This window comes from Buteo buteo, chromosome 5 (assembly GCF_964188355.1).
Source record: "Buteo buteo chromosome 5, bButBut1.hap1.1, whole genome shotgun sequence".
NCBI lineage: Eukaryota > Metazoa > Chordata > Aves > Accipitriformes > Accipitridae > Buteo > Buteo buteo.
The window spans coordinates 38819088-38836812 of record NC_134175.1 but is presented as its reverse complement, the minus strand read 5'-3'; the positions used below and the strand labels follow the sequence as shown (position 1 = coordinate 38836812).

The 17725-nt window shown below is 39.0% G+C and overlaps 1 protein-coding gene across 1 annotated transcript in view; it reads left to right on the top strand.

The window, feature by feature from the left end:
• CNTNAP5 (contactin associated protein family member 5) overlaps window positions 1–15676 on the top strand; it is a 216236-nt gene extending 200560 nt beyond the window's left edge. Inside the window, exons 20-22 of the mRNA XM_075028728.1 lie at window positions 8168–8386; window positions 13795–13866; window positions 14920–15676. Of these exons, the coding sequence (XP_074884829.1) occupies window positions 8168–8386; window positions 13795–13866; window positions 14920–15116 (488 nt within the window). The 3' untranslated portion in view covers window positions 15117–15676. The remainder of the gene's footprint in view (window positions 1–8167; window positions 8387–13794; window positions 13867–14919) is intronic.
• The last annotated feature ends 2049 nt before the right edge of the window (window positions 15677–17725 follow it).

Genomic DNA, 17725 nt, shown 5'->3' with positions numbered 1-17725 from the left:
CATGTCTTTCTCTGCAAAGCTGCTTTCCATCTGGTCAGCCCCAACCAGTGTCAGTGGATGGGGCTATTCCTAACCCAGGTGCAGATCTTTGAATTTCCTTTGTTGAACTTTATGAGGTTCCTGTTTCACCATTTCTCCAGCTTGTCAGTGTCCCTCTGAATGGTGGCACAACCATCAGGTCTACCAACTGCTCTTCCCAATTTTGTATCATCTCCAGGTTGCACACTGTCCCATGCTGGCAAAAAAAAAAAAACAAAAAAACCCCCAAAAACCAACTTCCAGAGGCATGTGATGCTTTGAAGTAGACCTAGACTTCCTGTAGTGTTTGGTTTGGATTCCACTGGGATTTAGGTACCTAAAGGCATTCATTAGGAACATTTAAGTGTCCACTGAAATAGAACCATATAAAAAAACTCTGTTCTATGCATCCTATGTATCCGTGCTATACTCTTCTGAGAATTTGTCTCTCTTCTTCTCACACCACTGCTTATTTGCCTGCTCTTAACAGCCTGATCCTGGCTGCTTAACCAGATGATTATACCATCTTCTTTCTTGACTCCACCATTCATTTCCCACTGGCTGAGAAATCTCAAAGAGAGCTTCCAGCAGGACATCATAAAAGCCTGAAACCTCTTCCTCACCAGATTTTCTTATGATAACCATTTTAGCACAGCTGGAACTTTTGAAAAGTGCACTTTTATACAATGGCCAGTTTTTAAATAATAGTGCTTTCCCCCCTCCTACCTCCCCCCAGCCCCATTACACTTCCTTTAGTCAAAAGCTACTTAAATTCTTGATTTTTTTTTTCTGCTTTTTAAATCTCCTATATTTTCCAATGGCTGCCCTACACCCAGCTTTGAATTCCAGGAAAAAAACCTCCATTTAGGGTGGAGGAGGCTCACCTGGCATTCAAAACATAGGGATACTCACTCTGCCACAGACTGCTTGAATGACCTTGGGCAAGCCATTTATGTGCAGATATAAAGGTAAGCAGGCATTTTATTCCCACTGGAACCAGTCTGAGCTTTACTATCTCTGTTCTCTATCAGGAAAGCATGGATAATAGAACATTCCTACATCAGAGGGGTGCTAGGAGAATAAAAGCATTAAAGGCTGTGAGCTGTTCAGATCCACAGTAATGGGGCCATATAGCTGCCTTAGAATGATCAATCTAAATATAAGTGTGGTTTTGAAGACAAGGGAGTAAAAAGAAGCAGCATTCAAGTAGCCAACAGACGTTTGTTGAATTCATCCTCACAGTATCCAACAGCAATAGAAAAATATTATTATCCTGTAGTTTGTCATCCTTTTACTTCACAAATATAGAGGCAAGACACAAAAGGACCTATCCAAAGCTCATCAGTATCAATGTGAGTTTTTCCATGGACTTTAGTGAGTACTGGCTTCAGGCCCCAAGTGGGTCATACCGTTTATGGCAAAGCCTCAGTGAAATCTTAACCAGAGTCCCAGTTCATTTACTTTAAGTACTCCTTGCAGAGATCATACTGCTGTATTTACCCACATGAGCTGTATTGGCAATCTGACCTGACTGTGAAGCTGGCGCCGCTTTGAACAAGGGATTGAACTTCATGACCTTCAGAGGTGTCTTTCAACTTAAATTATTCTGTAATTCTTTGATCTCAGAGCCACATTTGCATACATTTAGTTCTTGTCTAGAAAAAGCTGTTATCCCAATGGGAAATGTAATTTATTTGTTTTGGGGTTGACCTTAATGAATTTTTTAAAACTTCTTACTGTGCCCCAACATGTCTAAATCTTTCACCACTATAGTCGCTAGAAAAAAATAATCACTGGTGCAGAGAAGTGAATCTCATTGTCTGCATATTTGCTTCTGAGCAATTTAATATACGAGCTGTGTAGTGATACCAGAGTAAAAGGGTAGCACTGAAAGGGATTCAAGAGTATTCTGAAGAAAAAGGTTGCAAAGATTTCTTTAGCACCTATTAATGTTGACCTAATTTACTTGTGTCTTCAAAGTGATGAATTAGCAGACCTTCACACACTGGCAATGTAAAGAACTGTGTAGTCTAGCACATAACCATGATATCTTTTATCTCTAAAAGCCTGAGCTAAAACACACTCAAGTTGTAGGAGTCTTTCCACTGAATCATTCAGCTTTGATATAAAGTGTACATAGAAAAAGTTCATCTGGAAAGTAATTTTATTAAAATAATTATGTAGGTGCAGTACAATTCTTACAATTTCTACAATAGCTTTTCTTATTAAAAGTTCACAAGAAGAAAATGGAATCTGTACACTGAAGAGATCATAGAGTAATTCATCCAAGAGTGATATTGTATTGGGGGAGATGATGACAAGATAATTAAATCAGAAGGGGTAAGCTGGCATTAACTCTGAGATACAAAAGCTTCCCTAAAGAAGGATCTCCTTTTAGAGTATTTCTATGGAAAAGACTTAAGTCCATTTTTTGGTGGAAAGTCATTCCCTTTTTTAAGCTCACGAGATCACAATTTGCTTGAGAAATTTAAAGTCACAGTCTCAGAATATTGTGCTCTAGCATTTCAAACAATATAGCAATGGCTGCAAGAGATATTGGCCAGACTCTTCTGGACACTGCAAAACTCTTTTCTTTACTGCAGACTCTTCTTGCCCTAAATACCTATTTCTCAGAAGGACCATACCTTGGAAAAAGATCTCTTGGGCGCATTATAGGGCACCTTTAAAAGTCTTTGTTTTTCTTCCTAGTAGCCTAGTAAAACATTAAGGAAAATCAAAAGGACTACTTAGGATAAAAGAGGAGATGCATTTGGGACCAAGATGGCAGCAGTTAAAATAAGCAAAATTTGGCTACCTTAGGCACTTCAAGCAATCCAAAGTCTAAGCCAATAACGCCCTCATGTGTCTATGAAAAAGAGATCAAATCTGTTCAGACTTTTTCCCCAGCAATATCATTTACCATATGATCATAACACCATGCTTAAATCCTTGTGTTCTTGATGATAATACTGCCTAAATAAGTGTGCAAGGTCATCTACTTCTAACCAGAAATTTTATTTTTAGTCTGAATTCTTGCTACTTGAGTTGATTTTAGCCATCTGCTCCTGAGAAAAACATGTATTTGCACATCGTCTCTCCATCTTCTTGCATATTTTCTTTTTATAGATTATATTTTGAGCCCATGCAAAATCACATAGGGCTGGCTGTGTTGTGACAGATTAGGATTCAAATGTCAAAAACTGTGACATGTAACAAATTTCACATTGCAACTCCAAGCAGTGTTTCATTTTCGATGACAAACCGTCTCTAAGAAAACATACTAGATGCATGTCTGAAATTATCTCCACTAAACCTAATGAAACAAAAATTCTCAAATGTTCCACTTGGCACGAAATGTTCGATGGCTGGCAAGCAAATGCTGGCACGTTCTGCTCATTCCTGTGAAAACTCATGAGAAAAAGTACATTTACTTTGTTCTTGCTGTCCCTTGCTTTTTCAGAAGTGTCTTGTAGGTGCATTGAATGCCTGGATCCTGTCTCCTGTTCAAACTCATCCTTTTCTTAAGCAAGAGCCAAACTGGTTGAGCTCAGTGGTTCTAACCAGAAAAAATTTCTCTATTGTTCACTCCACTGCCTTTGTGGCAGGCTCACACCAGGAAATGAGATATTCCAAACATGCCTTTTTGTGGGTTCCAGTCTAATCCAAGATATGCTTTCTGCCCTTTCCAACTTAATGATTAGTATCAGCAGTGTTTGCTGAGGTTATTGAAGGACATAGCAGCATGTTTTTTGAGGTAACTACACAGTACCTACTAGTCAACTTTTCTAAGACAGGTACAGTGTGGAGACTACAAGAGTCTCTTACTTCAAGGTCATGGGCTCAATCTAGTGACAATGTCCAAGAAGTAATCTTGCCAGTGCTGTTCAGCACCTTGGCAAAATGAGGATGGATACGCTTTAACTGCCACAAAAATCATCCTTCGATTTCTCAGACAACCAGTGCTTCAGCATACAGAGTAAATCACCCTTTGCATTTCTACCAGCAATTCACTTAGATTAATTAATTAATTAGGGCATAGACATTTAAAACAGGCTATGCCTGCTTTCACTGATGTTAAAAATAAATTTCAAGTAAGGAAATCCATGATGGGCCTTCCTGTATGTAAGTGAGGACACAAGTAAACTTTGGGCTTAGATTTAAATTTCTGAGTGACATGAAATTAATGTTTATAAAAGAAAGAACAAAAAGATATTGGATAATGTTTGTGGTCCCTTTTCCACAGTGATATCTTTAGAAAGAAGGTCTTTTGAGCCACGCTCCCTGCATGCAAATAACACTTTTGTTTTCTCTTTGATTCCAGTTACCCATCTGTCCTGGTTTCAGCTGGGATAGAATTAACTGTCTTCCTAGTAGCTGGTACAGTGCTATGGTTTGAGTTCAGTATATGAAGAATGCTGATAACACTGATGTTTTCAGTTGTTGCTCAGTAGTGTTTAGACTATAGTCAAGGATTTTTCAGCTTCTCATGCCCAGCCAGGGCACCTTACCCAAACTGGCCAACGGTGTATTCCATACCATGTGACGTCCCATCTAGTTTAGGAACTGGGAAGGGGGGAGGCAGGGATTCGCCGCTCGGGGACGGGCTGGGTGTCGGTCGGCGGGTGGTGAGCAATTGCCCTGCGCATCATTTGTACATTTCAATCCTTTTATTACTATTGCTGTCATTTTATTAGTGTTATCATTATCATTATTAGTTTCTTCTTTTCTGTTCTATTAAACCGTTCTTATCTCAACCCAGGAGTTTTACTCCTTTTCCTGATTTTCTCCCCCATCCCACTGGGTGGGGGGGGGGGAGTGAGTGAGCGGCTGCGTGGTGCTTAGTTGCTGGCTGGGGTTAAAACCACGACACCGTCATATTAGTTATTGTTTACTATGTCAATTGGCTGATACATTGCTGAGCAACTTAATGCTTGGTCCTAGAGAATTCTGGCAGAATTCTATTTATGATGAAAATTAAATCCCCATTACTGGGATATTAAGACTTAAAATTGCTTTATTTATTTAAGATCTTAAAACAAGTGTGTTGTATATGGCAAAGGTGCACAAAGAAACAGCAGTGGAAAAGGATGTCTGTTTTGTTGAATAGGAATTATTCATCAGATAAATTATGTTGATACAATCAATAAAGTTTAAAAAATACAACTACATGTTAAACTTAATCCTCATTATCACAGAAAACCATTGCAAATATATGGAAAACAGGAGAGCAAAACCAACACAAACCTTACTGAGCTGTGACGTTGCAGACAGCTTCCAAGGAGCAGCTAGATGAGCCAGCAAAAAGCCAGACCAACTTATGTACAACTCAGCAGACAAAGCTTAAAAATTACTTCCTAAAAATATGGGTAAACTTAGGTTGTGGGGAATGAATAGTTAAATTACTCAAAAGCTGAATAAGATTGCCTTCTCACCCCCCATGTCGAAATCATCCAAAGTAACTCCAGTACTGAGAAGAGAAATGCAATGCTAAAATGTCAGAAGATCAAACCAAGTCAGCAGCAGCAATTCAGTATGATTTTCCAGGCCAGTCAAATGCATGGAAAAATTCACAGCATAACCAGGTCAGAGGAAGGCCACTGACGTTTCATATGACCTTGCTTCAACACAGACCTTGGAACTTCGCTGAGTTGCTTCTCTTACTAAGCAACATGTCATGTACTGAAAATATCTTTTGGAAAAACATTTTATTACGATTTAAAGACTTCAAGTGACAGAGTGGCCTTTAGTAAGCCTTTCACAGAGGTAACCATGTCATAATCACAGATTTACATTATCCACTCAAGAATTCAGAGGGCAGTAGAATTCATTCACATCCAAGTTGTGCAGGTGTCTTATTGAGAAACAGTGAAAGCCCCACTTTCTGAAAGACATAAGGCATGCACCTAAAGCCATAAAATAAAGTGAACATTATCTGTGCACTTGAGATTTTTACCAGAGGACTCTGGAATTGTTTTTGGTTTGTTCTTTGATTTCTTTTTTCAAATTTCAAAGCCTTTCAACAACAAATCTCCTAGTTCTCATTCATGCAAAGCTTACTTTGACAAAAGATTGCTGGAATTGGCCCTTAATTTGACTTTAGAAAAGCATGAAAAGTACTGTATCTTAGATTTTTCAAACTACTGTACCATGGAAAAGGAATTCATTATTTCTTAGGCTTTACCTTTTTCACATTGGGGCAGAACAGAGCAATTTAGATTGCCTGATGTCTAAAAGATACCAACAAATCTACCTTTTGTGTCAGAGCTGAGAAAACAGGAAAGGCTGAGAATAGGAATGTTTATGAAGAGTTTTATAAATTCAGTAAAGGTGGCACATACTGTAAATCAGTCTTTTAGTTTTATATAAGCCTTCTTGCAGAAACTTGGAAACAATTCTTTGTCTGTTTTATAACACCTCTACCAAAATCTCATTAAAAATCTGAATGCAGCCAATTCCTACGCACTTCGAGAAGAGCAAATGTGAACCTCTGTAAAGCTGCAGTTTTTCCAGTGGCAAAGCCTCAGTGTTTCTCTTCCCATCTCTCTTTCTTGCAGTTACTCACAGCCCAGAGGCTGTCCACATGACAGCTCTGCAGACTGAGCAACTCTCCTGTAAGACCCCTTGTACCTTGCTTTGCTGAGAAGCAGCCAAACTCTCCATGTTATACTTCCATGAAGACATTCAAACATAATTAGAAATCCTTCTCGGCTAATTACCTCTGACTGCATGACATAGCAGTCACAGATCTTGAGGACCAAAATAATGTGTGATTTGTGCTAGTTTTGAGATTTCACTGTATTTTCATATACGCAAAAGAAGTTTATGTGATTCAGGTAGCAATGTGAGTTATAAGAGAAAGTCTACTTTTTTCCTTAATCTTTTTGGCTGGGAGCTTGAAAAATCATTGTATTTGAATGATAGTGGGAAAATTGGACCTTATTTTAAAGTTTACCATCTTATCTTTCAAGCTTTGAAAATAAACTTGAAAAGCTGGGAATCCTTATTTTCCAATGTCATTGGAAATATGTCCAAAACTTTCAATGCTAGAAGGGTTTTTTTTAATTAGCAGGTAATTTTTAAGACTTTAAATAAGTTTTGATACTATATATGTGTGCATTTGTGGTTTTTTTCTTGTTTGGTTGACCTAGATATAAGGCTTATCATGTTACAGACCTCTGAGCAGTAAGAATTTCAATTTCTGGAAAGTAAATAAATGAGGGCTTGGAGGAAAGAGAAGATAGCTTCACTGTCCTTCACTGACTTTTCCAAACAATCTTTGATATTAAAACATTTAGAACTAAATGAAAACCACTCACCTTCGAATGGGCTTTCTCTTTGTGAAATTTAAATGAACACAGACCAACAGATAAATTAATCACGCTATCTCATCTTTAGGCTGGAAAAGAGCATGGAGATATTGGTTTTGATTTAGATAAAAAGAAGTGTAGTTTTGCTTTTTTTTTTTTTTTTTTTTTTTTTATTAGTGGAATGGGGCTAGCAGAGTGAGATCCTGGCTCATAACTGGGAGAATTCCTAGGAACTCTGATTATAAAAATGTAGTAACATGATTAGGTGCATCAGAAAAGTAAGTTGAAAACTAAACTCTTGAAGAAGAGTGGAAGCCTATATTAGCAAGCCATTCAATATTAGGCCACATGAAGCATTGTATAACGGAAAATAGAGAGCAGGCTCCTTCACTAAAAGGGTGGAGGAGGTAGAATACCTTGAAGATATGGTCCATATCTGTCAAACTGATGTTAACAGATGCAAAAAAAGTTGAAGAGCATCATCCCCAGGATCCTGTGATATTCAGTGTTGCTATTTTTACTGTTTATTGTTATTATTGTTATTGCTATGGTTAGCACCTATGATGTGTTAGATATTGTCCAGACAGTAGAGAAAATGGATGAGGAAAGAAGCACAAGGCAGGCGTTTATATCCAAGCCAACATAAAATGTAAGTAGCATTGTAGAGGAAGGTCTGGGGATGGGAACCTCATGGGTCAGGCCAGGGAGAGCTTGTAGGCTGCTGAAGGAGTTGTGATTGGATGAAGTGAAGGAAAAGGGGTAGGTAAGGCAAAAAAGGATTAATTTTTTTAATGCCTTCCTAAAACAGATGATTCCCAGAGTGTTTTTCTGTTGTACTGCAGATAGTTTGCCACTGGACCCTGAAGTCTCAAAGGCAAATGCCTATGGTTTCACTGGCTGCCTGTCTTCTGTTCAGTACAACCACATTGCTCCCCTGAAAGCTGCCTTACGCCATCCCAGCGTTGCTCCCGTGACTGTCACAGGCTCCCTGACTGAATCCAGCTGTGCATCCATAATGGAAGCTGATGTGAACACAGTAACCACGATATATTCCTCATCGGGTATGTCTTGCTAAGAGGGGAATGGGGGATTTAAAGGATACTGTAGAGTGAGGTTTCCTTCCTTTTTGCTGTAATGTAATTGTGATAGTATAAATATTGGAACGGGGAAGTTGCCTTTTCTCTCAGAATTAGGAGTGTTAAGGATGGGCATTATGATTAGCCAAGGTCCTTTTAAAAGTCATTGTACTCAACCAAAGTTTTCCGTCTAAGTTCTTGGATTGCCTAAAACATGCCTAGAACCAACAAAAAAGTCCCAAAGCCATAGTGGTAACAGCACTGGAAGTATGGTTATGCACCTGATTTGCCATTCCTGTCCACTCTAGATAGCTCCAGTGCTGCAGTTCTCAAAGGAGAACATAAATGTTACACAGATTCCATATCCCAGTGGTGATGAAGCAATAGGAGTCATACAACAAACAAGTCGAATTTGTTCCCACCCTAGCAGAAACGAACAAAAACTCGTTGTACAAACCCCTCGACACATGTGCGTGACTTCCATTGAATGCTTGTACTTTATTCTCTCAGGCTAAAGAGAGGGAGCACTACTTGAGCAGTATCAGTAAGATGATCCCAACAGTTCGTTTATCTTTTGCAATCCTGAAACTGTCCTCTGGGAATATTAAGTATTTTGCATATGTGAATTTGTATGCAGAGAAGGAAACTCAGAGCAGATGGAAGTGTTGTCACCAGGAACAGGGGCAATCAAGTTGCTGCTTTAGTCACCAATGTTTGTGGCAGAATTCTTAACAACCTCAAAGGGGTACAAATTAAGGGCTATTTTTTGCCCCTTGACCTATGGATCCACTTTCTGTTTTCTGATGACTCTGGTTTAGATCGTAATATGATTCCTTTGACATTTGTACTTGCATCAAACCCCCATTTCCTGCAGTTTCTGCCTAAGATATTCAGCAGAAAACAAATGATGCTATTAGCATTCTGCATAGGGAAAAAAGCTGCTGGTTACTCTGTGAAGAGTGGCTGCCAGTGTGTGTGTGCTTCTCCCCACCCCCCAACTTTCTTCTCACCACTCAGAGTTGTCTATGATATCTGCTCTGACACACAGCAGAAATGTCTCTTGTAAATACCGGATGGGCAATGATACTGAAAATACAAACTCCTTGCCCTGTGATCTGTCACCTCGGTGATCTAATTTTTCTAAAGAGTTTAGGAAGCAGGAAAACCTGAGGCTCAGAACTGCAGGACAGAACACAAAGCAGAGTGTAGCATCTTTGGACTTAAATATTTAAAGCTTACAATTGGTTGCACTCTGTTGTCAAGGTTAAGCACTGTTACATCAGAAATGCAGAATTATTATAAAAGCTCATCCCTGTCTTTGCCACTCTATGCTTTGAGATATGATTTCCTCTCAATATGATGAATTAACTGACACTACTGCTTCACTATTCACACTGGATTTGATTAAAGCCTGAATAAGATCTTTAGAACAAGTTACTTCTGAAGACTTCATGTCTTTATATGCTATAGTAAGAGCACTGGGCGGTAGATTCTTGTTACAAAAAAAATTTCCAATTTGTAGCAAATTATACTTTGTATAGATGTACTTGAGGATTACATTTATACATGGAAAGGACACGTTTTAAGAAATAAAAAGAAGACAGAGTTAAGGATTAACTTTCAAATTTACTGCTCATATCTCAATTCATCAGTTCCCAATTTCTCATTATTGAGTATCCGAGAAGAAAAATAGAACTTCAAAGTTGACTGTATGTGTCTGTGTCGATTTTCTAATGTACAGATACAACAAAAAAGCCCTCTAGGAAATCTCTCTTTAAATGTGTGAAAACAGCTTTATATATTTATAACTTGAAAACAATTGATGCTCTTTCCTTCAGAGAGGAATGCTTGTTGTGTTCAAGAAAGTTTTCTAGCAGACAGATATGGAATAAAGTCCATTCACTCGCAGCTCAGTTATCCATACACACTCTTTCTGATTACGAAACACAAAATGAAAGGTGACTTACTGTGGTTTTGATATTTAACAAAGATCTGCAAATCACCTTCTTCCTTGCTGTAGAGGCTTTGCTATTCTGAACTCTACATTGATGACATAGAGATAATGGACTTTTACTGTGCTTTTTTTTTTTTATATTAAAATAATGTAAATGCCAGAGCAGATTCAGCTGTGTGAATGGTGGAGTCTTGAGCTGTCTGTCTACTCCAGCTGAAGAGCACGTTTTCATGCATTTAAAGTAGAAAATGCCAAAGACTTTCATAAGTCAGAAACTACACCGAAAATAATTGCTTCTGAAAGGCAGCTTAAATAGTGCAAGTCCCTGTCTCACTATGCTAGTTGGGCTGGACATGATATTTCCAAACAAGGAGGAGCTGGCCAGGGATGTGCTGGGACAGCCTTGGCTGTAGCAGCTATGAGATCTCAGGATCCTGAGAAGAAGGGAAAAAAGCAGAAAGCATGACTGCAGCCCCAGACTTCAGGAGAACAACCTTCGACCTGGTCATGGACTTGCTTGGAAGAATCCCACGGGATACAGCCCTCGTGAGAAGAGGGATCCAGGAGAGCTGGTTCAAGGATCATCTCCTCCAAGATCAAGAATGGTCCATCACAATGAGAAGGAAATCTAGCAAAGGTGGCAGGAGGCCCAGAGAGGTTGTGAAGTCTTCATCCTTGGATATATTCAAAACCCAAGTGGATACAGCCCTGAGAAACTTGCTGTAATAGACCCTGATTTGAGTAGGGCTTTGAACTAGATGATTTCCAGAGGGGCCTTCCAACCTCAGTGATGCTTCCAACCTCAGCGATTCACGCTGTAATGTCATCAGTTTTATCTAAAAGGAGGAGGATGTCCTGTTAAGGTCTCATATGAGAAACAGTATTGTTTTTCCTTGGCTTCAGAGTTTATTGTGTTCCCACTGGAGATGGTTCTGCTGTCACATGCCATCTGCTCTGCTGTAACAAACCCTCTTCTCCTTGTATCCTGATTTTATTTCTCAGGCAAAACATAATTCTTAAGCCTATGTCTGTTGGCCTCCATTCTGAAACTGATCTCCAACATTTGTTCTGGTTTCCTCTCAGTGTTTAAATTCTGGTGACAGCTGCCAAAAAAATAGTGGAGCTTTAATAGCATTTAGTGTCAGATCTTACATAATCTTTTAGGCATGAATGATGTCTTAAATAATTTTTAAGGTAGAAGTTTAATTTCATGCTTTTTTCATACATAGTTAATAGTCTTTCATGACTCTATTTGACTAATACCATGCACCAGATAGCTGGAGATTTTTCTTTACTACAGGACAACTGATGTTCAACAGGTGTGAATTTTTATTGTAACTGATTTCACTGGCGCCAGCCGAGGGCTGGGGTAGAAAATATCTCACCAAACTTCCAGTATCTGAAAGTTAAATTATCCTGAGTCTAAAATAATGATTGCTCCCTTCTTCTAGTTTGTGGAAAGAAATAGGCAAATCATGCTGTCCATCTTTGACAGCCATCTTAGGGTATAAAGTATCTGTAGGTTCTTTTCCTCTGTTTCACTAAATAAAAAGAGCCTAAATTACTACTCTTGATTTATATAGCTAACTCTGAGATACTGAAAAATAAAGGAGATGAACCTACCCATGATGTACAAAATTATGAGCAACCTTGATCTAACTTTGAATTTGGCCCTGCTTTGAGCTGAGGCTCAAAAGCTTGAGATTAGGATAAATAACCTCCACATTTCCCTTCCAACCTAACCTTTTCTATGATGCTATCTGAATTTATGTGTAAACCCACAATTTTTATCCCTATTCCAGTTCCACAAATGTAGTAAATGAGATGAAGCAGTGCCATGACTATATGTTTCTTGGCAACATCACTAGAGGCACCCAGTATCCCAGCAAGGGGTCTCTTGTAAACAGGTTTCAACGTGAGTGTCCAAATCTGTCATTGGCATTTACCATTCACTTTGATAATGGGTGTACTGGAGGTGTTCACTTGGCCCCAGAAGTCCTTTTTGTGCCTGTAGCTCAGTCAATGAACTGCCGATATGGGGAACCCTGACTTTTCAGTATGGATACGTTTGATGAGAAATCCTTCCACCCCTAAAACTAGCAATAGATTTGCATCTTTTAAAACATGAAAGCCTCTTTGAGGCTGATGCCTTTTGCACATCTTTGGGTCTGGTATCAGTGATGGAGAGAATAAGGAAAAAGTGTCCCCTTTAAGAACCTAAATAGCCCAAAGCCACCATCATTACAAACTCAGCACCTGCTGATACACAAATATGAAATTGTTGCTTGTTTCAATTAAAATTGTCTTATTGGGCAATAAGATACCAAAATGTGGCCAAGTTGGCTACTAAGACAAGGATGTTCAATTACAATAAACCTTGCAACACCAAATTTCTCAGTTAGGCTTCCACCTCTTGCATCAGAAAGATCAGTTTGGTAAAGCAATATAATATATAATATATATAGCAGAGACAGTCATCCGTAACTGCCACGCACATCCTCTGTATGATAGCCTGGAGGCTTGTAAAAGAGAGAAACACAGATAGGCATCTCGCCAAAGTAGAGGGTAAGCTGAAAGGAAAAAAAATGTGAAAGTGCAGAAAACCCGGACTCAACTAGCAGTAGAAAACACAGCATTTTCTGAAATGTGCAGGACTAAAGTAGGTACACTGCCATAACTTCACTGACTTCAGGGAGGGCTTGAACTCTCAGGTTTGGATCTGAATTTGAAACTGCCAGCATGTAGACTGTTTAGCCCAGTGTTTCAACAGTAGTCATTTATAGATAGAGTTCAAGAAAGCTCCAACGTCAAGGAGTCTTTAATATAGGAATTAATTTCTGACCCCTCTCTGTTTTGAATCCAATTTAACCACTGCTTTTCTGCAATGGAGAGAAAAACATCCCTTCCAAGAAGCTGTCCCAAGCAGAGACTGTTTCTCTTTATGGGACTGAATTTGACTTGTATATCTGCATCTACAAACATAGGTCAGGTCTAAATCTGTCTAACCTTCCTTTCCTTTTGCTTCTTTCTGATATTGTTTCTTAGGTATCAAAAAAAAAAAACAACAACCACCAAAAAAATAAAAACCAAAACCCTCAGACTGAGAAAAGCTCCCAATGGGCTATTTAGTTCAAATGTCTGCCTGATTATTCTACTGATAAACTGAGGCAACACTTTCAGGTGTTAGCATGAGCCTTTCTGTTGCCTTTTAAATATACCCTTAACAGACTTTACTCCTGAAGATGAAGAAGAAAATTGTTCTGCAAGCTCACTTTAGTTTTCAGAGAGCTTTCTGGTTTGATTCTTCAGTCCCCCAAATCACATCTTTTGAAAACAGATTAGAATTCATAAGGGTAAGAAGATGTTTCTGTCTAAGCCACAGAGAAAATTAATATTTCTGATACAAAAAATAAGTCCTGTTCTGTTTAACCAACTGCAGATACTTTTGGGAAGACAGATGAAAGAGAGCCTCTCACCAATGCAGTCAGAAGCGATTCAGCTGTGATTGGAGGTAACTTCATTTTTAAAGATTACAATTGAAAAATAATTCTGTCAAGGCAAACATCTAGGGTACTTTAAATCTGGGCCCCATAAAATCCAGTTCGAGTTTTTTTGTAATCTAATGCAGGTCTAGTATTTACTGTATTTATTAGCACATATCTGTATCAAGCTACCTAGATAGGCACCAGCATTATGAATGAAGCCAATAGTGGCAGCACGTGATGTTGGATATCACCAAAAAAAGGCATTGTGGATCATCAAGAACGTGAGTCTTCTAAAATATAACCAAAGTCTGTCTATCTGCCTGCCTGAGCAGGGGATTTGGACAAGAAGACCTCCAGAGGTCCCTTCCAACCTCAGTCATTCTCTGATTCTGTGTGATTCTGTGTTCCAAGACCCAGCTAGCTAGTAATTGTTTTACACACCACTCTGATGAGAGCCTCAACACAGTGTTCACATATCCTGTATTTCTTGAGCTCTCTCCTTGCAAGTTGGTGGTGTACAGGAACTTGCTAGGTCATATGGAAGCATTTATATGCTAGGGAAAGTTGTCCTTATGGCTTCATGTATGGTTTTCATTTTCCTTTAACAACCTGGAAGGCAATTTGTCTCTGTTTATTTTATAGGATGCCCTGTAGGGAGCTGCCTTTGATAATATCTAGAAGCTATAAACCAAAGTGAACAAGGCTCATGCAAGGTTTCCAGAGATAACACAGAAGAAAATATAACAGAGCAGGAATTTGTATGAGCATACAGATCTAGTTTTTTAAAAACAAACACACTGATCCAAATTTACTTCCAGTGAAAGCAGAATTTGACTGAAATTAGGTCAATGTCATCAATGGTTGCTGCTTTAAGTCTTACTCAAGGTGACAAAATAGAAGTAAAAACTACCGGGGGGGGGGGGGTGTTAGAGGCAGATGATTGTGTACAGGCTGAGATGAACTGATCTATCATATCCACTCGCTGTTGTGCATTAGTAATGTATTTTTGAGGTAATTGGGGGTTTTGTTTTGGTTTTGGTTTTTATTCTTTCTATCCTTCCTTTTTCACCCCTCTTCAGGTGTAATAGCAGTTGTGATATTCATCATCTTTTGCATCATTGCCATCATGAGCAGATTCCTCTATCAGCACAAACAAGCACGTCGAAGTAGCCAGACAAAGGAGAAGGAATACCCAGAAAACCTCGAGAGCTCCTTTAAAGCTGACATTGACTTGCAGAACACAGTGAGCGAGTGCAAACGGGAATATTTCATCTGATGGACAATGCAATTTCTTCTTACTCTTACTCCCCTAACCTTCCTTCCTTTATTCCCTTCTTCCTTCCTTTTTTTTTTTGTAATTTTTTTTTAAAGTCATTTTTTGCTAACTTCTTTTTCATTTGGAAAAGACCGCCCTGCACAGGAAACACTGACAACAATCACAGTGCCTCATTCTCTGCACAAGAACCTGGCAGTCACAGTTTACTTCTGCAGCTCAAGAGACCTGTTATCCCACCCTACACAAAATAAGATCCACATGCACACCTGGTTTCTGCTGTGGGTTCCTGGATATTTCAAAGTCCCCACATTTATTTTGGTTTTTCTCTGGACCCATTTAATTCATCACTTTTACACTACAGCTGGACTATGTAAAGTAAAGTAGCTGAACACGTAGCTCTACAGATACTGGGACAGGATAGAGGGAAAGAACTAGACCAAAATGCCTGATTTATTTTACAGGCTCATTTACAGCAGTCATAAAGAACTGGCCAAATTCTCAAATGATATGAATTGATATATATCTATTGATTTCAATGGTGTTACATTAATTTATACCAGTTGGGAAGCTGGTATGAGGTAAGGAAAAAGAAAACTGTCCTCATTAAGCTCCTTCCCCCAACCTCCTGTCCTTTTACTGTAACTTTTAGGCTTATCGGTACTTTTCCAACAATATATGTATCAACAATAAATGTCATTCCCTGCACCTCTTTCACCTCCATCTCATAAGGCTGGCTATGTAGACCCAACATACTCTAGCGTAACTCTAGCTGAAGCATGGAAAATAGTAGCTTGAATCTCCAAGGGTTTTAGGAAGCTGCTAGGACTTAGGTGCTCTATATTTGTCTGAAATGTTAGAAATGCAGCATATACCTGTTCATGCCATATGGAGGATTATCACACGCTGAGGTTAAACACTGTTGCCACTGTGGCGAAGACAAAGTACATAGACGAGAAAAAACAAAAATAGTTCAATCTTAAACATGAGTCACACCTTCTGCCAGTTCTTCTAAAAAAGAAAAAAATGCAGCTACTCAAAAAAAAAAACAGCGAAAAACACAAAACAAAACTGCATGAAAGATTGATTGGTATTTCCTGTTTGTAGAAATTGGAGTATCTTCTCCAAAGCTAAATAGAGAGAGGTCTGATGCCACATCTAAGAATGTTAATATTTGATCAACCCTGTTTACAAGGAAGAACATTAGGGAAACAAGTTAAAAAAGATCTCAAATACTCTACTTCGAATTAATCTTCTGTGCTGTTTTTATAAAGTCTTCTGTCCTTAGCTGATTGGGAACAATACTGAAGACTCGAATCCTGCCAGTTTTACTTGTGCTGTATGGTTTCAGTGTGAGGCTCAAAAACCTTCTTTTCAGTCACAGACATCCTAAGGGTGAGAAATGGAGAAGTCCCACCAAGGGAGGTTTTTCACACCCTGCTTGTGTCTGCGTGACATACTGCCTTCACAGGGCTTCTGAAGATTATGTAGAATTTGCTGTCAGACTTGAAGGTTTCAGACAGTTTAATCAATCCAACAGCTAAGAAGAAAAAAAAAAAATAACTCACGACAATTTATTGTGCAGCTGAATCTCTTTCTTTGCCCCCTACAGCCTTCTGCAGTCATCCTGGGGTTTCCGCATAGTGATCCTTTTTACATAGATTAAAAACAAATAATAACCCACAGCTAACTAGAGATGAAGTAACACATGCAACAGGTGGTATTTTTCCAGGCAGTGCATTGCAGGGGTATGTAGCTAGCTATATTTTTGATGGGAGGAGGGGACAGACAAGGAAGAATAAATAACTGACAGTTTGGATATGGTAATTCTCCACCACTTCTTTTGGAAGCAGCATCTGGTGAAGAGAAAGCAATCTTGGAATGATATCACTCTCACGTGAAGAGGACTATGTGAGGTCAGCCCCATAACCAGCACTCTAACCAAGCAATTTTATAAAGCTATTTATATTGAAATTAGTATTGGTACCATTCTTCCTCGACTGTGGACAACAGCCCTTTTGCTTCATGCTGGCTGTTTGGACGATACACGATTACCTGAGAGTGTTTCTGCATGATGAGATGTGTAATGGTGGACTCGTTAGCTGTGTTCCTTTTATGTTGCTTTATCTTTTGCAGTGAAGTCTTGGCAAAGCAATTCTCTTTTCTCCTTCCCTCCTTCCCTCCCCCAGATAAAGCTGCTTTGTTTGGCATAGCAGGAGGGGAGGAATAAGGAAGCACATGGGCTTCTCTGCCTGGTTTTGAGTCATCTTACTGAAATGGCCTCTGTATGAGACATCTCTGAAGTCCTAAAATACTTAATTGTTCATGAAGAATGGAATGGGAAGGAGGGAAAAGCCCACAGGTGTGTATTTTTCTCTAGCCAAACTAACGGATACAAATCATTCTGCTTTCCTACATGTTAGTTTCCAGGAAAAAATTACTTACAAAGTGTAACAATAAAGCGCTAAACAGCTCCAGCAGTGGAGTAGCTGGGAAAGGGAGACTGAGCAATGAAGCAGAGTCCTCTCATTTCTCAAGTGACTAAATTACTTTGAGCCATCTGAGGGCCTGACTATGCAAGATGCTGAGCTTTCTCAAGGCGGATCAAGTTC